This window comes from Phoenix dactylifera, chromosome 9 (assembly GCF_051530095.1).
Source record: "Phoenix dactylifera cultivar Ajwa chromosome 9, Ajwa_hap1_PhDact_Kaust_v1.1, whole genome shotgun sequence".
Taxonomy (NCBI): Eukaryota; Viridiplantae; Streptophyta; class Magnoliopsida; order Arecales; family Arecaceae; genus Phoenix; species Phoenix dactylifera.
The window spans coordinates 27158658-27180219 of record NC_143198.1 but is presented as its reverse complement, the minus strand read 5'-3'; the positions used below and the strand labels follow the sequence as shown (position 1 = coordinate 27180219).

Sequence of the window (21562 nt, the reverse complement as noted above, 5' to 3'; positions counted from 1 at the left end):
GTGTAATCGAAATCCAAGCCCAGCCATATCTAGCACACAAAACCTCTAATCCTTCGAATAAAACAATAGACGACAAAGAATTTAGATCAGCTCCTTCCAACTACGCTCGCACTAGATGGGTATCTCCTGACGGCAGAGAGGGCAAAGATGACTTTTCTCGAGCCACTGGGTGAGGCAGCCACCATGGAAGACATGCTTGCAAGGCATTCGCGTCACTTCCATCTGGAGCTCAAACTCCTCCAAGCAAATCGAGCACCCGTTGTCTTCAAACTCACCTCCAACACCATCGTACTTCACCACCTCCAGCTCCCTGATCGATGCCTCCGACGCCGGCGTGCCACCAAAGTCCCCACGTCCAATTTCTTCATCAGAAGCATTTATCGCCAGCTCAACCATCTCCTGCTCCACCTCGAGCAGCCGCCGAGCCAGGTTGCGGATATGTATCTCAACGGTTAGCTCCAGCTCTTGGACGCCAAAATTGAAAGCGATTAGGCCTACGTCGGCAGCGTAGTCGATGAGCTTCTCCTCCCAGAACCGCCGAGTGTCCAGATCGTTGTAGAAAGTATGGAAAAGGATTTCAGGAATCATGTGACGAAGATCTCGTAGATCCACCAAGTGGCCGAGATACATGGAAAAATCAGTGAACTCGGGCCGGCAGGCCAACCTTTGACCTCCATCGATGTACTCGTAGACGTGAAGGTGGACTTCCACAGGGGCCAGTGGCCTTGCTGACGCTCCCAAATTTCTCCCCTTGAGCAAAGCACTGACGTACGTAGTAGTGTCGCCGAAATATAACGCCATGGCCAAGATCGTCGTTTGGGAGAGTCGATCGCTATTGCTTTTCTCTCTCACTACTCCTCCTCGTCTCTTCCGGTGATGCAGTCGAGTAACCAAGCTTTCCGTGGGAGGGAAGAGGAGTTTCCCCTGGATTATAAATAGAGGCGCTGCGGCTTCTATTTTACCGAATCCTAATCCGAATGGGACGCGGCTCTTCGAGCGTACCGTGGATTTCTATCCTCAACGGCAAGCCGCAAGTTCTCCGGAAGGTAAATGAATGGTTCTGATTGGACCGAGGCTGATCGGACGGTCCAGTCTCGGTCTCAGAAAGAGTTCGTTCTAATAATCCTAACCGTACTCGGAGTAGGACTCCACTCAGCTTACTTGATCCAAATTCTCATCGGACGGTTGCAATGCTAGCTGGGATAAAAGTAAATCAGGGAGGAAGTACAAGAAACCAACTAACCTGGAGTTTGGACTTTAGATAAGATCCAAGTCTAATTGGGGTAGGAAATAGCAAACCCATGCCTCGTCTAACTCGAATCAAGCAAGCTAAATAAAGAACAAGCACAATAAAAGCTATTTTTTTATACAAAAAGGAAATTAGCAAGTGGAAAATCGTTGCACATTGAATTTGAGAGATCTCTCTCGGAGTGAAAACCGTTGCACTGACCATCACACTTTCTGTAATTCTTCCTATAAGCCAGTAAATTATTTACTGAAAATATTGATGTTAATATCAACATTCAATAGTATTCATTCAATCATAGTGTTTTTGGAATCAGCAGTATTCTTTTTTTTTTTTTTTTTTTTTTGCTAAAGCAGGATGGTCATACAAATTGTACGAACACATCTAAACAGATCGAAAAACAACACATCTCGGAGTGCTTTAGGCAGCTCCCTTACCCCAACCTATAAGGCACTTCTGGAGTGATTGGCCACATACAAGGCCACCCAGTCTGCAGCCTCTTGGATCCTAGTATTCAAAATTTTAATTAGATAATAAACCACTCGTTCTTTTCCTTCTATCATTATCTTGTGCCAGGACTTCCAATCATAGCTTTGATAGTAGAAACTTAAATCTTGAGTGGCTTATCTTGTTTTGGTAGAATTAGAGCAGGTGGATTAGTTAAGCAAACCTTTATAAGGTTGGATGCTTTTTGTTGTTCTTCTCCCCAAATAAACTAATCACTCTCCTTCAATTCGAGTAAACAAAAGAATTGTTACATTTTCCCAGCTACATTAGACATAAATCTCTTTGAGAAATGAGCTTGGCCAAGAAATTTGTAGGACTCTTCTTTGTTTTTAGAAGGTATTGCAGTCACAATGGCCCTAGTCTTACTCTTGCCGATCTCAATGTCCCTTTTGTGCACTAAAAATCCTAGGAATTTCTGATCGAAACATCGAATGTGCATTTTAAGGGATTCATTTTTACTAATGATGTTTGATTCTCTAAAAAGACACTTCCATGTTGACTAAGTAATCATTTTTAGTTCCTAATTTGCCCATCGTGTCATCGATATAAATTTTCATGAATCAACTAATCATGTTAGAAAATTATATTCGTTGCCCTTTGATAAGCGGCGCCAACATTTTTCAGATTCAATGGCATTACAATTTACAACACATTCATAAGTCCTAATGGCACTAGGACATTTAATTGCTCGCTTATGGATGTCTTCTTATGGAGCTCTGCTATTAGCACTAGATATTTATCCCTTGAATGGTTGTATTCATGTTTCTGAAATCTATACAAACCTTGAGCTTCCCATTTTTCTTCACCATAGAGATTGTATTGGACAACCATTCTATATATTAGGAGAGTCCTGCCTTAAGTAATCTTTTAGTTTCTTTTCTTTCTTTTACTTTTAAGATTACCTCATTAGACATCCTCCAATTGGAGGTTGCTAATAGGGGCTAAACCCTCTTGATAGGTAACCTATGTAAGACTAATTTTCAATCTAACCCAAGTATCTCATCACAATCTCAAGCAAAACAATCTTTATACATATATATGTAGTATCTTTATAAATGCTTCTTTGAACTTAGCATCCAATCAACTACTAATATATGTTACTTAGTCACAAGAGTTAGTTCAATCAAAGGATCTTGCGACTCTACTTTTAGATTCTCTGACTTAATAAATCTGGCATCTAATATGCCCCCAAGTTCATTGTCTCAAATACATTATCGATGCTCAAAACTAATTCATTTTGAATTATCCGATAGATCTCCAATCTATTAAGATTTGAATCAGTGACTTGTTTTTTGGAATATCTCAGCCTATCTGATTGAAATTTGCTTGCTTCCTTTGTTATTTTCACTTACAGATCACCCAATAGTTGTATATAATTTCAATGACCCACTAATATGATAATTAGGACTCGAGCAATCTATATCTAAAGAAACATAATTCATAAGCTAATAGGAAATGGAAATTTTCTTAATTTGAACCATGCCATGCCCCAACCCATTAGCTTGAGAAGGACATGTGACAGACGGTCGGATATCTCATAGGGTTTGGCCATAGCACATGCAAGGCTTGACTAAATTTCAAAATTTACAAACAGATATGTATGAAAGCAGGCAATTGTAGAATATAGAGCATCTAGAATATTCCAAGATTATTGATTTCATAAATAAAATTAAATTCAATTAGAAAGAGAAATAGTCTCCAAATTTCACGATATTTTCTATACAAATTTAGTCGAATAAGAAAAAAGCAGTTAAAATCTAATCCTTCAATGCTCTGCCCACAACCCCATTCGAGCTACCTTCAACCATTTGGTAAAAAGACAATAAAGGAAGAGTAAGCTAGTAACCCAGCAAATTACCTCCACACTTCTATTTGGAACAAGTACATATGTATATTTATATAAATAAAAATATTCAGATAAGTACCAAATATCATAATAAATTATAACAGAACTAATTTAATAAATATCCAGGAAGGAAATCCACAACCATCAATAGATATTTAATGATTTAAAAAATCATCATTCAAAAAAGCCTATCCCAAATCTATTTGCAGCTCATCTGCAAATACAGGGGAGGGGGGGGGGGGGGGCTTGGGTGGAGCACGGTCCGCCAAAATCGGCATAGGTTAGGTGCTATTGATGGAACATGGTAAGCCCATCTATTAGTATAAAAAACTAGTTTTAGATGCATATTATAGAGACAACTCTTTTTATGAAATTTTCAATAAAAGCAAATGTAATTTTTGGCCCTCTCTCGATCTTGGCTACCGGGCCATAATCAACCCCATGATAAGATTTGAAAGAGACTAGCACTACCAGAAAACACGCGTATAGTGACGAGGATTCCCTCTTTTGGGCTATCGAAGGGATTTGGGTAGGGCGGCAGGCACACTTAGTTTCATTTTGAATTTTCCTCTTTTTACCTTTTTTTAATTTATAATTACTCAAAAATAATATTTTTAATATTTTTGGAATTAAAAATTAAATTTGGTGATGGAAATTTCTATCAATAATCCGTCACTGCCAAAAATAATCTTTTAAAAATTTATAAACACTTGGGTTACGAGTTTTGTGACAGCTGAATTTGTCGCTGTCTGGTCGCAATTTCGGTTACCAGTTTTGTGACAGATACTCCGTCACTACAGTGGTCACTAAGTTTTGGCGCCTATCCTACCCACGTATTCTGTGACCGGTCTGTCACTAAGTTCACACCACAATGGCCGAATTTCTATCTGTCTCTAATCCATCATAAATAATGACTGATAACGGACCATCACTAGTTTTCTGTCACTATAAGCTTGTTTTCTGGTAGTGTAGCTCCTAAATATAAAACATGCTATCGATCAGCATGTACTAGCAATTAGCCTTCACTAGAGAGCCCTAAAGGAAATTAGTTGTCAATTACATATAATCATCAAGCTATCTCCTTTATTGAATTAGAACTGTTCCAGCATAACACACGAATGATGTAACAAAAGGTAAGACTAATAACATATAGATTGAATCTCAGGACTATAATGAGGTCATATGGTACTTCAAAAGAAAAGCCAAGGAAAAGATCTCTTCATAAGAAAATATAAAGCATATGAACAACCAAGTGCATTTATATATGTAATGGAGAAAAAGCTTCAATATAGTCACAAAGGCAAATGTACAGCTCTTGCAATTATGGAGCTTTTTCATAAGTTTCATAGTTCTTGACTACTTTCACTAATTCCCAACAGCTAAAACTCACCAAACTGCATTGCAGAGCAGAAGCAGAGAAGTATCCAGTAAATTTGCAAGCCATTCATCAAAGAAGATAACTAGTCTGCATTCAGCACAACCATTCAACGCATTTGCTCCCAAGAGTTGTCATACACCTGAATAACACATCCATCACAACACAATTCATCATTCAACATATTACAAACAAAACGAGTATCATGCTCGAAACAATTAAACAAGACCAATCACATAAACAGTTGAACCAAAGTAAAAACGAAGTGCAAGAAAAAGATCAGAAACATATATACAAGAAAAGAAATCTCAGAAATTGTAAGCTTAACAGCTTCCGGAAATCATTTTTTACCCGAAAAGAGATGATGCACAAGTCTATCTGGGTAACTTCTGAAACTTCGCAACATCCAAGCATCATCTAGATAAAATTGATCAGCTACGAATTTCAAACATATCAGATGAAATGATAACACATACATACATACATGATATTGGCAACAACAATGATGTCAAAATGCATGTTAATGTACTAGATACTTCAGGCTCCACAGGGAAGCCCACCATGTGCATAAAGAAATATGCCCTGCAATACCCTGACAACTGCCAGCTTTAGATTTATCATACTCAAAACCAGCATCGTCCACATGTTCCATGAAACTACATTATATATCTACACATAAGAATATGGAATTGCTTAGTCTATTAAAGACACTTCTTGCGTCTCATGCCAATATCATGTGCTAACAAATAATATGAGCGCCTAACAGGTTAATAAGCTAGAAAATAAAAGAGAACAACAAAAAACCGGCCGGGGTGCCCAACACACGGTCATTTCTGCCCGCATCGAATATTCTTCTAGCTGGGTGGGGGCTGCTATGCAGAGATGGGCTTGTCCCTTCCTCCCCCCTTCCTCTTCTTTTTAAAGCAAAAAAAAAAAAAGAAGAACAAAAAAAAAAAAAAAAAGAACAACAAAAAAAAACTCTGTTGAAAAATTGCATCAATATTACAGCACTCTCATTAAGAAAATCTATGCTGAAACTCTTTAAAAGCTATCTGCAACTTAACACACTTTTATCATACTTTAGACATATAAATTTGCTAGCAATAAGCTTTGACAAGCGAAGCCCCAAATTTATTAGCTAGGTTCGAATACACATGGCCGATGATCAACCTTATTAGCTAGGCTCGAATTATAGTCAAACTAAAGAGCAAACATAACACCCATTCCAAACTGTTTCTCAGTCATATAAAAAGTCCATAAAATTTATAAATAGGGTCTAGCAACTCATTTCATACAATTGAAATCATGTCCAATTAAATCAACACATATTCTGATACATCATAATTCAGTTTTATTCTAATCTTTAATTTATTTTTAAAAAAATTGACAATCAAATAGAATATCAACTTGCCTCCCTCAGCATTCAAAACTACAATGGAAGAAGATAAGCTCAAACATATTTTATAGAACTTAATCTCCAAGTCTTCTACATGAAACAATGTTTTATCCAAATGGATGGAGGCAGGCATGGAATTCGCTGCATTTCATGAGTTGAAGTTTAACTCAGTAAGGTTGTTGAAAGAAAGGAATCGTATGATTTTTTTTTCTGAAAAATAGATATTTTAGTGAACGATATCACGTTAGAAGTTTCTGGTTACCGGTTGGCGTGGACATCTATTGCGCCACTCAGATGCAAGCCATTCTGAAAAGATTTTTTTATCTGATCGCCCTTGTCCCTTCCATGCGCATTTTAGTCAAACAATTCGATATTTTTTCCCTTCCAGTCGCTCCGTTGTGGTATAATAAATGGCAGAATGAGGTTGGCCTCCAATCCATATACTCAGCATTGCTCTCTCTCTCTCTCTCTCTCTCTCTCTCTCTCGCATCGATGGTGGAGGCCGCCATGTGGAGAGGAACAGCTGAGACTCTGTGGAGAATAGGATGGGGAGTGGTGGGTCTGTTGTTCGTGCTGCGGGCTTGGAGAGGGTTGGAATGGGTTTGGTGGAGGCCGAAGAGGCTGGAGAGAGCGCTCCGGGGCCAGGGGTTGAGGGGCAGCCGGTATCGCTTCCTCCACGGCGACCTCAAGGAGACCGCCCGGCTCAACAAGGAGGCCCGGTCCAAACCCATGCCTTTCTCTCACGACATCATCCCTCGCGTCTCTCCCATCTTCCATCGCGCTATCAAGGAAAACGGTAAAATAATTAATGGGTTCTTCTTTTTTTTTTTTGACACCTGGTGGTTGTTAGCCCCTGTTTTTGTTCAGTTTTAGCTTCTATATCAGTTTTGTGTTGCACGAAATGGAGCCTATGCTTCATCTCTTTGCTTAATAGCATTTACTTCTTTTGGCGATTAGTCAACACTACACTATTTTAATATGAGTTTGTAGATGATGAATCTTTCTTGTAGTGGATGATGTTGGCTATGATTGTTGGTTCCTTATTCATTGTCTCAATAAATCGGGTGGGAAGTCCTCCCTTTCTGTAAACAAAAAGAATTGGAAATTGCAGTCTGAGAATTCCTTTTTTTTTTTTTTAAGTTGTTTTCTAAGTCAGTACTTAAATTAGTGAAGCATAGGAAACAAGGTTTGGGTTTAATCTTTTAGAGCCGATTTGATGGCACTTATTTCTCCAGACTTGGACAAGATACCGTTTAATTTCTTGAACGATCGGTGTAGACCTATTCATATAGGTCCATTTGACATATAGAGCTCTCGATATTTTTATTTCCTAGGACATCATTGCATCTTTCCTTCCTGATATTTATGTTTATGTACCTTGAACCCATAGGAAGAAATATAAAACCATACATGGTTACGAATTCTTCAAAGTTCTCACTTGAGATTCGCGACTAATTTGTAAGTAATGATTAATTCAATTTGCATCGGTGGGCTTTGTTCCAGCAGTTTCTTCTAAAGATATCATAACAAAGTCTCTATCTCTGGATTTGTCATGCTGTTTCCTAATCACTTGAAGGCACTTGTGATGTGAAATGTAGGTAAAATCTCCATTACTTGGCTTGGACCTGTACCTAGAGTAACTATTATGAATCCAGAGTTGGTAAGGGAAGTTTTGTCCAACAAGTTTGGCCACTTCACAAAACCAAAACTAAACCCTCTCGGACAGTTGTTAGCTAGAGGACTTCAAGATTATGAAGGTGAACAATGGGCCAAACATAGGAGGATTCTAAATCCTGCTTTCCATCTGGAGAAGTTGAAGGTAATTCATGGTCAATATTCATACTTAAAAAATCATTTCAGTGCATATGAATTCTATCTCAGATGTCATGAGGTTATATCCCTTTCTTTTGTATATGTAGTTTCTCTATCAATGATTCATTTTCTCTTTGTTGATTTATAGCGCATGTTGCCAGCATTCTCTGCTTGTTGTGGTGAATTGGTTAGCAGATGGGAGAAATCGATTGGTTCTTTGGGATATTATGAATTAGATGTTTGGCCTGAGCTCCAGAATTTTACAGGAGATGTGATCTCTCGAACAGCATTTGGTAGCAGCTATGCAGAAGGTAGACGGATTTTCCAACTTCAAGCAGAGCAAGCCGAGCTTGTTATTAAGGCTGTTCAGACTGTGTATATTCCAGGTTACAGGTGCATAGTTTTCCAGCCTGTTGATTTTGTTTAGTTAGGAGGAAAATAGCTGTTGAATCTTTTTATTTGGATTAGAAAAACAAACATGCAGTGTTATTTTCTAATGATTCTTGAGAATCTCTTGCTCTTGCAACCAACATTTCAAGTCTCGGTACTAGGCCCTATATCGTTGCTTATCGATATAGAGTGCCCCCATACCAATACAAGGTACACTGTTAGAATCAGCTCTTAAATAGTATGCAGAGGGTGGGGATTGCATACTGAGCCCCATATTGGTACTAATACCCTATCAGGTTGGTATGCCATTACATGGCAGGGTGGTACTTATAACACTAGTTACAATGATCGCTATACAAAGTTTAAGAAATCATTTCACATAATAATGTGTAAGATGATGTTAGTAAACACTTTCATTCATGTTGTTCGCAACTACTGCATCTTATACAGGTTTCTGCCTACCCCAATCAACAACAGAAGAAAAGAAATTTATAGAGAGGTTCGAGCACTCCTAAGAGGCATAATTGAGAAGAGAGAGAAGGCTATAAAATTGGGTGAAGCTAGTAATGATGACTTATTGGGTGTGATGATAGAATATAATTTGAAACACTTCCAAGAACACGGGAACTCCAAGAACACTGGGATGACCACCGAAGAGGTGATTGAAGAGTGTAAACTATTCTACTTTGCAGGGCAAGAGACTACATCCGTGTTACTCACATGGACAATGATTGTCTTGAGTATGCATCCAAGCTGGCAGGTTCGTGCAAGAGAAGAGGTTTTAGAACTCTTTGGGAAAAACAGACCAGATTATGATGGCTTGAACCGCCTAAAGATTGTGAGTATATGTGTTACATTCCCTTTGTTGTCTATTTAATTGATTGGAAATGTCCAAAAAACTCTGCAACTAGAGACATGAGATCTACAGTTTTGTGTGAATATTAAAGCTCTTAGCATGGTAACTCTAAATAAAATATAATCATTTGTTAAAAGCATATTGTGTTTTGTTTGATACTGGTAGATAACTTTTTGTCAGAGAACGAGGCTGCTTGTCTCTATACTATGCTAGAATAACAATTTTAGCTCACAGCATTGTTTCTTCTAAAAAATAATAAAAAGACAATATAAAATGTATTTTGGAAACTCAAATGGAAGCTATGCATTAAATTGACTGAAGTACTAAAGAACATGTGGAACTTTTTATATTGTTCACAGCCGTACATGCTATAAGACTAGTCTTAGGCTTCAATCACAACTTAGCATGTTGTCTAAACCTATTCTGGATAGTCTCTTAATAGAATTCTCCAGTATAAGTACATAGACGATTGAGATAATATGCTAACAGTAAACAAGGTTATTTTGTCACCAGGAAGAAATAATAAACACCAACAAAAAAAGCATGACTTAAAATATTTTGTAAAACAATCATGTTTCATCACTGTGTCAACACAAATATTCTTTATGTTGGTTTTCACTTTCTCCCACATTTTTACATGGTGATATATGAACTGCTTTCTACTACTTAGTAAAAACATCCTATCTTGGGTGCTATGATCTATCCAGCAGGGCTTCTTATATGAAATCTAGCAAGGTGCAGTGTTTCCTGAATGATCAAATTCATGTGGCAGGTGACAATGATTCTTTATGAGGTTCTCAGGTTATACCCGCCTGTAATTCTACTCAACCGCATAACATACAAAACAATGAAACTTGGAGATATCACTTACCCTGCAGGTGTGCTACTCACACTGCCTGTAATCTTCATTCATCATGACCCAGAAATCTGGGGCAAAGATGCCAGTGAGTTCAATCCAGAGAGATTTGCAGAAGGGATTTCAAAGGCATCAAAAGGTCAGCTAGCATTTTTTCCATTTGGTTGGGGTCCTCGGACTTGTATCGGACAGAGTTTTGCTTTGCTGGAAGCTAAGATGGGATTAAGCATGATTCTTCAGCACTACTCATTTGAGCTTTCCCCGTCCTATGTCCATGCTCCATACGCTGCTATAACTCTTCAACCCCAGCATGGTGCTCAAATTAGGTTACGTAGAGTCTGATATCCTATTTTCATCATTAATACAGATGACTACTGTAACATGTAATGATCCTTCTGTAAGCAGAGAACATATATCTATTCAAGTCTTTTCTTTTTTCTTTCTTCCTCCATTATCTCTTTGGGCAAATCACAAGTGTTGATCTTGGTTCTATTGTTTGTGACTAGAAATAAAGATTCTGGCACTACCTTATGGAGCAGTGTAACTAGAGCTTTGTCCTTCAGTGTTCTTTTTATACTCGTTCATTTTCTTAACAAGATATGGTATGTGTGCCTAACTTTTTTCTAAAAAATAATAATTAGAAGATATTATTATTTTGAAAAACATGATGAAAATTCCATGCTGAAAATTCCATCCTGCAGATTTGAATCTGGATCATCTTTCTAGGGCATGCTCCAAAGCGAGGCAAGTGCTCAACAAAAAGGTCCGGTCTAAGCCCAACCCATTACCTCACTGCGTCATCCCTCCAGTGGTTCTGTTTCTGCCATTGTGCCATGAAGGAAAACAGTACTGCCTGGTTTCATATGGGTCCATTGGAAGCCATTTCTCTTCTGGATTGAGAAGCTTGTGTCTGTTACTACATTTTGTGGAAACTCAAATGCCATAGTCTCATCTACTGTACATAGGAATTGTTCCTAAAATGGGTATACTTTGGCATATGTGTGGCTCTTCCAACTGATTGGTTCTGTTCAGTTCTCTAAGCTTAGTTGGCCAAGTAATCAGAAACAACCAATCTCCAAATCTTTCGTCATAACTATATTCAACTGATTGATATGATATGCTGTTGTCACTTTGTTGGTGATTGTATCCTCTTAGGTATAGCTTATACGCTAGTGTTGCATAGGTAATGAACAACATTATACTGGTGTCAAGTGTCCAGGTGTGTAGTTGTATCCGATATGAGATTTTTCAGAAAAACAGATTCAAGACCTGCCGATATTGCATGGATGTATCCGTGCAAATATATGTATAATTTGTTGGATCAATTGCTTTGTGATTTCATGGAATTCATACATTCTTTGCTTGGACTTGAGAACTTCTAGGCATAGGTGCCAAAAGTTGCTATATTCACTGATTTGAACTATCAAGGAGTGTCATGAAGTATCTGGGTATCCAAGCATTCAAATACAGCAAAAAGCCTAGATTTTGGAATATCCAGATAACAGTGATTATAAATTATTATGGTTTCTATCAAATATAAATTATTATGATTATTCTTGATTTATATCTGGAACAGACAATACAAAAGAAATGATTCCCCTTCCAGTTATTCTAACAAGTAGTCTCACAAGATAAGGATTGGTTCCAGAGGCAGGGTTTCATAATTTAGAAGAAATCTTTTTGGTGCCATTTCTTACTAATTGTCAAAGTGGGCATTGTAGAGGATTTGTATTATTGCTCGCTTGAACAATCAGTATGCTCCCATTTGGACAGGTCCGCACGAGAGAGGATGTTTTTCAAGTCTTTGAAAAAAAATAGACGCAATTGTGATGGTTTGAACTGCTTAACATTGTGAGTATATGTTTTAGGTTCCCTTAGTTGTCTATCTAATCGACTGCAAAATTAGAAATATATATCAACAAGCGACCTGAGATCTACAATTTCACGAGTGCTATAGCACTTTCTCTTTTGAATGAAAGTGGTACTCATTTTTAGCTCTGCGACTCCAGAAAAAAGCTGGTCATCTGTGGTTAACCGATTATGTTCGTTTGAAAGCATTACTCGCATGTATTTCTTTGTCAGAGAAGGCTATTTGGTTCTGCAGTATTCAGCATAACAGTTTTAGCCCATTGAACCAATTTCTCTGGAGTTATGAATAGAAGAAAATATTCAGAATAAGCCGGTTTTCAATCACAACTCTGAAATTTTTGTGGTACTCAGAGCTTGCCTTCCAATCACAGCTTAGTGTTCAACCAGTTTTGGTTTTGAGTTGTCTTTTCATACAGCTCCCCGACATAGCTCATATGCATTACTAAGAACTGATTAAGAGAACAGAACAACTTTCCTCAATAAAGAGAGCAGTAACCACTCCAGATAACTAAGATGAGTCACAAAAGACAAGGAAATCTTATTTCAACTTGAAGGCCCCCAACACTGTCTGATATCTCTTAGAAAAAACCAACAAAATTATTCTGTATGTTGGGTTCCTACATTTTTATGCGGTGAAATATCAACTGCTTTGACTTGATGTGTCCTCAAAGCATTCTGAGTTTTTGAATCTATCTGGCAGATGACGAGTTTCAAGTCCTAGTATTTTGAATCGAGTCGAGTCTAAACCTTTAGCTACTCAACTCGGCTCGGCATGATTACATCCCTAGGTACAATGTATAGTGGTCAGGAGTCAAGTTGAAAGGTAAGTTGCAAAGCCGGCATTACATAAGTCTTCAGCATATTCTTGTGCATTAAAGACTTCTCTAAATCATTCTTTCTTTTTTTAAAAAATAAAAAATAAAAAATAAAAGCTTCTTATACGAAAAGGAAGAAAGAAGGCATCTTACTTGTTGCTTTATTCACTCTACAATGAATTTGATACCACAAATCCAAGTATACTGGTGTCAAAACATATTTAAATTATATGTTCAGAATATATTAAACTTTATAAAGGGTGGAGTAATTTAGTAATTTAAATAAAATCAATTTGAATTCAATATAAAATCATCATTCAACTTCTTTGGATTCTGGCACCGATTACGCACGTGCCAACGCCCGCGGTTAACATTGCCCAGCACTCACCTTATCTGTTTTCACCACGCCATCACGTGTCCCCCTTCACCCTCTCCCGACCGTCCGTCTCCACAATCGGATGACGTGGCGGCTATCAAGGGTGTATAAATTTCTGCAGTGCCAAACGTGCACCGCAGGGGATCCCGGCTCCTCTCCAAAGCCCCGAAGTTTTGGGGCCTATCGACTCCCTGCTTTCCCATCCTCCCCGAATTCCTCTCTCGAGATAATAAAACCCTTCTCCGCCACAGCGCTCACCGGTCACTCCCACTCGGCGAGCCATGGAGGTGGGTTTCTGCCCCTCGGGCTTCTCCCTGGACGCGCGGATACTCTCCTCTCCTCCCACCCACTCTCGGGGCACCAGGGCCCGATTCAAGGCCGCCGTCACCCCTTCTCCCGAAGCCTCTCCGAGAGCATCCTTTCTTAGCAGTGTCTTTGTCGCTCCTTTCGTGGGAGGAAGCGTCTCCGGCGACTTCTCCGGTCAGAAGTTGAGGATCCCCTCGCTAAGCCCGTCTCCATCCGGCCGCCGAGGCAAGAGGGGCGTCGTTACCATGGTAATCTACGCACTGTAGCCTTCTGCGTTCTCCTTTTAATTTTTTTTTCTAGGGTTTTGGAGTGTACCGTGGGTGGCTTTTCAAAATTAAACTCTAATTGTTTTTAATTTCTTTTATTTTATTGAAGTTCTGGCTTTTGAGATTTCGTGTTTGAGCTCGTTTTGCACAAAGGAATGTGTTTTAGGCAGACACTGTTTGCATAAAGAAACGCCTTTTGGTGCTTCTCTATTCTCGCTGATGCTCGATATTGTATCCTTGGAAGTGATATAGATACGAGCTTTGAAAAGTAGAACTTGAGTCTCATATTCTCAATTAATCAATTTAATTCACCATATACAAGTCAGTTCTCAGTGATCCTAGGCAGAGGCCTAATGTGAAGTTTACATAGTAATTCATTTCATGTAGAATATTGTAATCACCGTCTTACATCCGTATCCCAAAGTTTCCAAACAGTAGCATGTAAAATTATGCATATGTTTGGAAAAGGTATGCAACGATCTCATGGTAAGGTGCATATAGCATCCCATTAATGCATTAACCATCTAAACAGGGAAAGTGGTACATGATTGGTATGCGATGGAAGGAGTGTATAATGGGCGTTTTTGATTGCTTAATCAATTGAGCATTTGGGAAAACAGGCTGATACTTTTAGTTTATCTATTTCTCTTAACATTATCTAAAGAGTATTGAGATGGTGTGTTTCGTAAAGAAGAGAGCGTACATGTATAAGTGAATTGATACATGCTCCCCTTTGTCCTGTTGTCGATACCATTTAGAATCTAACCTGTAGGGAGCGCAATTGTGGCAAAAGGATAACATATCATCATTTTAAATTCAAAAGAAATAGACTGTCATAAGTAGTGGCTGACTGCCAAACTGGCTACAAAAGCACCTAGTGGCTCTTGGGCGCCCAAGCAACTGCCTAGGTGCTGATCTACACGACTGGTTGGTTTTGCTGCCTGGGGCCCCTAAAGCTAGTAGGCTCTCATGGATTGGAGCTGCGCAAGCATGTAGCCAAGACTGCCTAGGCCCCTTTACAGCAACCTTTAACAACATCGTTCTGGACCACTTTGGGTGGCATAGACTAATATGCAGTTTACAGCATACAAACTGCTGCATTATGCCCATACCTAGCTGATAAATTATGAAATTCACATTATAGTTTGTTATGCGCTGGCACCTCAATCATTGGGGACTAGATCATATTTCCTAGGCTCAATGGGGTTTCTTAATTTGATAGGCTTTAGAACATGATGAACATATGATTAAATAAGTTGTTCATTTATTACACTAGAGTAGGGTACTTCTCTTGATTGTTGGACCATCACAACTTGGTGTCGAGCACTATACAGTCCATGCATATAGCAACTGTTATATAATTGTTGTTTCAGCATCAAATTAACTATGATCAAGTTCTCATGTAACATGTAATGATTGGCTGCTTATAGTTGATCAATTGATTATAGTTTCTTCGTGGTTTGTGTTCATCTGTTAACAGGTTATCCCTTTCTTGAGAGGAAGTGCGTGGGAGCAGCCACCTCCAGATCTAGCATCTTACTTGTACAAAAACCGAATCGTATACTTGGGTATGTCTCTTGTTCCATCAGTGACAGAACTGATACTAGCAGAATTCCTTTATCTTCAATATGAGGACGCAGAAAAGCCAATTTACCTCTATATAAATTCCACTGGCACAACGAAGGTCTTTTTCTTTTCCTCTTCTATATCATTATACATATTAAGTAGTTCACTTTGAAATTACATAATCAGAAAGCTTTATTCATTTCACATTCTAAATCTTTCAAAGGAGACTCTTACATTGATTATATCTTATATGACTCATTAGAAATTGCTGCTATCAGATAGATGAGTAGTGTGTGTGTGTATGTTCATTGTTTAGTAGATATAAGTATTACAAAATTCACTGAACTTGCTTTAGGAACTGTAGTATACCTAGTGCCATGTGAAACTTAGTTTCAGAATTTTTACTTGGAGACACTGCAGTTTAAATGTGCAAAATATTATATATAAGTTGGTGAAATTGTAAATATCCTGTATTCAGAAATTGTTTCTTTTCCTGCTCCAAACGTTAGTTGTAACGTCAGTATGGACTATTGAGCACAAGTTATTAAAGAGGAGATGACTTGCTACACGTCTATACCTTTTTCCCCTACTTCTGGAACCTAGAAACTAATATCCCTGCAGTAGCTGCTTTAAGATTTCATCCAAATTGTTTTTTATGTGACTATGCAGTGTTGACATGATTTAGATTTCAGAATTAGAGTAATGTTGAAATGATATATGTGTAAATTTTATTTAATTGATGGAAGACTGAGGCTATTTGAAAATATCAAGCAATCAGTTGATGGCTTAACTTGCAGAGGTGGCCATTGCTTTCTAGCTGTGTCATAATGGACTGATTATATATTCATGCTTATATCATGTTTCTTCTCCCTGTTGCTGGTCTATGCTGTTGAAGGAATACTGTTCAACCTCCGCACCTTAAGTTTCCAGATAAGACAGCCTAATGTTCTATAATCTTTATTTGCATTTTATCTCTAATAAAATGTTTCTGATTTAGGTAATTTTTTTGGTGATGGGTAATATATTAAGTATAGGACCAAATCAAGTTGTCTAGATGAGTTTTTGATTTACATACTTCGTATTACCATTCTGTTATGCTGTCATTTCTTAGATTTCCTATCTGGCTGCAGAGGGCACTTGTAGGCTAGCTGCGCTGTAAGGCTACAGCCACTAGCAAAGTTAGCTGGTTGACTGGCCTTTTGGTATATATGGCATAATCTTAACTGTAGAAGGGATGAGAGAAAGGATATTGTGTTTTCAAGGGAAAAGCTCCCATCCCCCATAGCTGATGATCCTCTGGTTTTTTCATTAACAATTTTGTTCACTTTCCACCCAGATAGACTTGGTCCCAGAATACTTGTGTAGCCATTTGATACTTTCTCAAAGGCCTAACAAAGACCACAGAATTCTGACGGTATCCCTAGCAGTCAGCTGTATCTGACCAGTCAAATTTCTGATAATAAATCCAGAACTGGGCTGAACTTTGGCCAATTCAAGCATGCCATCCAAATCAAATTTCAGCCTACCTGAGGATGGTTTATCATCTAAAAAAAAATATATTTTGTTATACTCGAGGCTGTTGGAAAAATCCCATCCAGCTCATATCTGCAATCACTCTAATAGTTTCAGCATCCTTGTTTCTGTGAAATTCCACAAGGAACATAATGTATGTATCGTCTCATCATAGAATAGCTTTTTCGCTCACAGATAATTAATATATAATACAATCTCATTTTTATTCTAATGGCATGACAGTGTTGTAATCTTGCTCAAGAAACTGGTGTTATGCCTGTTCCTGTTTGCGAAAAAGATATGACTTACAAGATGCCTGTAGCCATTCTTTAAATCATCTTTGTTCCAAACTAATAAATAAGAAAAAATAATCTGCATTTATAGTTAAAAATATTTTATAGTTTGGTCCTAAGAGAATTGTTTGCTGCACTTTCTCAACTTTAGAAAGTTCTCTCTTTTGTTAAATTAAATTAGTTAGTGATTCATTATTGCTAGGGAAGATGTAGAATGAACACAACACTCCCCATTCTTGACCTGTACCTTGTAGAAGTTTCTTATTGAAGAGAGGCAAAAATATGTTTTTTGATTATTGATTGCTATCTAATGGACTTCTTTATAATTTTTTTTAAAGTCATTTAAAGTCTTCCTTAGCCATTTTGTCACGTTATTCCATATTCCCAAGTCAAGTAATATTGATGTTTAATGTACGAATTGAAGAGCAGTGGACTATGTAACTGTAAAATAAAAATCTGCACATCCTTTTTTTTTATGGTTTTCTTTGCCATATGTTTTATATTTTTTTGTATTGCTTGGAGTATTCCATATTTCTGGAATTTAGTTTTGCTTACATTTGAGAGAGAATCATTTATTTGTTCTTCCAGGGTGGAGAGAAATTGGGTTATGAGACAGAGGCCTTTGCAATTTATGATGTTATGAGGTTATGTTCCAGACCTTATTTTTGGCTCATGATGCACTTGTTTTTCTACATGGTGATTGTCGTCTATTGAGAATGTGTTTTGAGAAATGCTATCTCATAGAATGCCATCTCTGGTTTTCTGCGGCGTACGACAATAAATGCAACTTCTTCTTCTTCTTTTGAGGTTATGTATGTGTGTGTGTGTGTGTTTTTTTTCTTTTTTTTTTTTTTTTTTTGGGGGGGGGGGGGGGTAAGTGTTGTAACATAGGAAGGAAATAAGGGTACAGAGACACAGAATAGCACATCCAAACCTGCCAACTGAAAAAGCAAATCAGGCCACATTTTATCCTGTCCTTAGAAATGTAGAATGTTAGCACTATCTTGTTGTTGGCCATCCAAGTCAACTTAGAAAAGAGAACTTATTCCCAAAAAAATATCTGTGCTTCTGGCAATCATACAAGGATTTCTCAGCTCAGAGGGATTTTACAACTTAAAATTATTGTCTTCACCTTGCATTTAAAGGTTTCCTCGCAATGCCATATATAACTTATTTACTATTTTGAGTCCTTTGTGGCTTCCAGACTCCACTGCTGGAGATTTGCAAATCCTTTTCTCAATTTACTCAGCAATGTCTCCTTTCCTCGTTACCTCTCTCCCAGTGTCTCCTTGAACCCTCTGATATGCAAAGTAAAATGGTTTAAAAATAGTTAGGGGATAATGAGTATGCTCCATTTTCAATAGATCTACCATTTGGCAAGGTTTGAAATCTTGTGGTATGCCCCCATATCGTTCACATACTGGTATAGCATGAATACTGATATGTCCCTTGTATCTCCTCACGGTTCGCCAAACCGAGTGATACCTCCATACGCCCTACCTACATAAATTTACTGCTGCACCTTCTCCCTCACTAGGTAACTAAGAATCATACTTTATATTGTCAAGTCAATACATCAGTGAAACCCGGTCTTTCTTCAAACTACAGGTATGTTAAACCACCTATATTCACACTTTGTGTTGGAAATGCTTGGGGAGAAGCGGCATTGCTTTTAGCTGCTGGTGCTAAAGGAAACCGTGCTGCTCTACCATCATCAACCATAATGATAAAGCAGGTATATCTTCTTCCATAGTCCATAATTTTATGTTTTGGGCCTGTTTATTTTGATGCAGCTCAATTTATTTTTGTAGTCTTATATGCCCATTTTCTGTCTTAAGGCTAGTCTTTTTGTTAATTTGTTAAATACGCTTATTGGGTACCTAACATGACTACCATATCTTGCTCCAATGTACAGCCAATTGCGAGGTTTCAAGGCCAAGCAACAGATGTTGATCTTGCAAGAAAAGAAATAAAAAATGTGAAGGCAGAACTGGTAACTATTCTTCAGCACTTTTTATATGTTTTGAGAAAAGCAAATTGTGTTCTTATGCTTTAGAGTATTTTCTCTGTGAATTGCGTGAATACCATGTTAGCAGCCTGAGCCTACGTGGGCCACTAATCCCATCATAGCATTCATTTGGAAATATTCTGGCAATTGTAATAGCAAAATAAGTTCACCATGCTTGCATACATAGAATTGGCTCCTGTATACTCAACATGATCTAAATCATAAGTATGTTTGTGAAGTCTTTTGGATGATACATAATAAAACCAAAATTCCTACTTTCATTCTCGTTTATTAAACAGTTGCCTCCATACAAACTCTCGTTATGGTAGTTAGTAATGTAAAAGGAAATGCATTTTTGAATGGTTTGGAGATCATTGTTCCAAATCCTGAATAGCTCCACTTATTATGGAACATGACTATCTCCTGATCAAACCTATGATGTATAATAAACCTGGCAAATCGCATTTGCAATTTAGCAAAAGGATCTGCTTACAAAGTATATTTGGAATATAATGATTTCTTTTGTCCTTCAAAATTTCACAAATATCAAATATATGATACATTTACTTTTAAAAAAAAAAAACCTTTCAACCTTAAAACTGCAAATGTACAATTAAAAATCTTGCTTACAATTAGAAAAAAAAAATCCTAAACACTTGCAGCAAATTTAAAGAAGATCAATATCATAAATTTATTACTGATTGCATATTTAGATGCACCAATTTTCTTGGAATTTGATGTTCTTCAGGATGGGCCTGTCTATTTGAAGTCTGTTGTTATAGGAATTGTAAGCTAGGAAGTCTGCTTAGATTGTCATAAAACAATCAGATTAAGTCAAAAAAAACATTTATGAGAGCTAATGAAAAGAAGGGGGGAAGGGGGGGGGGGGGGGGGGGGGGGATACTGTCTTCCTCAACATATTAGCCAACTTATTTGAAACTGTTCATTGCAATGTCATTTTCGAAACTGACTTGAAGTTGTTTAGGTTGCTCTTTACTCTAAACATATAGGAAAACCTCCTGAACAAATTGAGGAAGATATCAGACGTCCTAAATATTTCAGTCCCAGCGAAGCAGTTGAATATGGTATCATCGATAAGGTAATTTCTGGACAGGAGGAGAAAACCATTGCTTGCCTAGTTGTAACAATAACTGCTGCTAAGCTCTTTATAATCTGCAGGTGCTGTACAACGAAAGAGGCCAGGAAGACCGTAGTGTGGTATCTGACCTTAAAAGAGCTCAACTTATATAAATGTAAGCAGAAACCACATGTTTAAAAAATGTCTGAGGCAAATTATCATGTCACTATTAGCAAGAAGTCGCATCTTGTCACGGCAAAATTTGCTATCTTGGCATTCTTGCTTTGATCAATTTCCAGTCCTGTAAAATTTTGATGATAGTAACTATTCACAGTGGAGGTAGTGATTGGCAGCAATGGAATCACTGAAATGTATCTAAAACTTTTCTGGTCATCAGGATCAGCATTTTCTTCTTTTGTTTGCCATGGCTTCATGACAGTTATATGTAGGAAAAGGCTCATAGAGGACTTTTCAAGTTTATTGCAGCTTGGATTCTCTGGGAGTTGTATAAGGAGGCTTTACTTGTGAGCATCAAATCAGTTTATGCAGTAAAGTGAAGTTCTCAATTCTCGTGTTGTTACTCTGAAAGTAAGTGGCGATTGGCAGCTACTAGATTTTTCTAAACGTGTTAATGTATTTAAAATTATATATATATTATAAAAATGCAGTGCATTTTCTATAATTTGCCAGAAGCAGTGACTGGTTTATCTGGGCGCCGGGGAAATTTAAAACAAGCAAGATATCCTGAGAGCTTGGCTGATATCTGGGCATTTAGATATGAAATCATGATCATTGCAGTAAAACTGAAATTATACATTCTCTATAAACATGAATTTAAGTATTTATTGATTAAAAATTCACTTACATACTAAAAGGAGAATATGTTTAATCTTAGCTGATATGGTATTTGATTGGCCAATGTCTTAGGATATACAGGTAAACATTGGCAGGTGCCAAATATTATATCAATTGGCAAGGATGAAAACTTGAAGCAGTCTACAATTATTCCTGCAACGCAAAAGAAAAGGAGTCTATAATTGTCTTTCTGGATTCTAAAATTCGCAAGGGGTGCTGCTCCTATTAAGCCCTCCAATATCATTACTGCACTGATAATCCTTTCATCATCCACCTATAAAAACTTTACCAAAATCTATTATATTTTAACTCATTTATTAATGCCCTACTGGAA

At 37.6% G+C, this 21562-nt stretch overlaps 3 protein-coding genes and 1 long non-coding RNA gene across 4 annotated transcripts; 3 read left to right on the top strand and 1 right to left on the bottom strand.

Moving 5' to 3' along the window:
• Positions 1-111: 111 nt before the first annotated feature.
• LOC120112525 (uncharacterized) lies at positions 112-801 on the bottom strand. The gene has a single exon (XM_039132092.2). The coding sequence runs from the start codon at positions 799-801 to the stop codon at positions 112-114; it is 690 nt and encodes a 229-aa protein (XP_038988020.2).
• Positions 802-6093: 5292 nt separating this feature from the next.
• On the top strand, positions 6094-10738 carry LOC103713235 (cytochrome P450 CYP72A616-like). The gene is made up of 5 exons (XM_008800095.5): positions 6094-7166; positions 7969-8189; positions 8331-8575; positions 9023-9410; positions 10201-10738. The coding sequence occupies exons 1-5, from the start codon at positions 6665-6667 to the stop codon at positions 10624-10626; spliced, it is 1782 nt and encodes a 593-aa protein (XP_008798317.5). The 5' UTR covers positions 6094-6664; the 3' UTR covers positions 10627-10738.
• A 7-nt stretch (positions 10739-10745) lies between these two features.
• Positions 10746-11630, top strand: LOC148702553 (uncharacterized). Its single transcript, XR_015968949.1, has 2 exons — positions 10746-10886; positions 10986-11630. It is a non-coding gene; the product is annotated as an uncharacterized LOC148702553 (long non-coding RNA).
• A 1850-nt stretch (positions 11631-13480) lies between these two features.
• On the top strand, positions 13481-20785 carry LOC103713236 (ATP-dependent Clp protease proteolytic subunit-related protein 4, chloroplastic-like). The gene is made up of 7 exons (XM_008800096.5): positions 13481-13898; positions 15397-15600; positions 17876-17931; positions 18896-19022; positions 19203-19280; positions 20281-20394; positions 20475-20785. The coding sequence occupies exons 1-7, from the start codon at positions 13626-13628 to the stop codon at positions 20544-20546; spliced, it is 924 nt and encodes a 307-aa protein (XP_008798318.3). The 5' UTR covers positions 13481-13625; the 3' UTR covers positions 20547-20785.
• Positions 20786-21562: the final 777 nt, after the last annotated feature.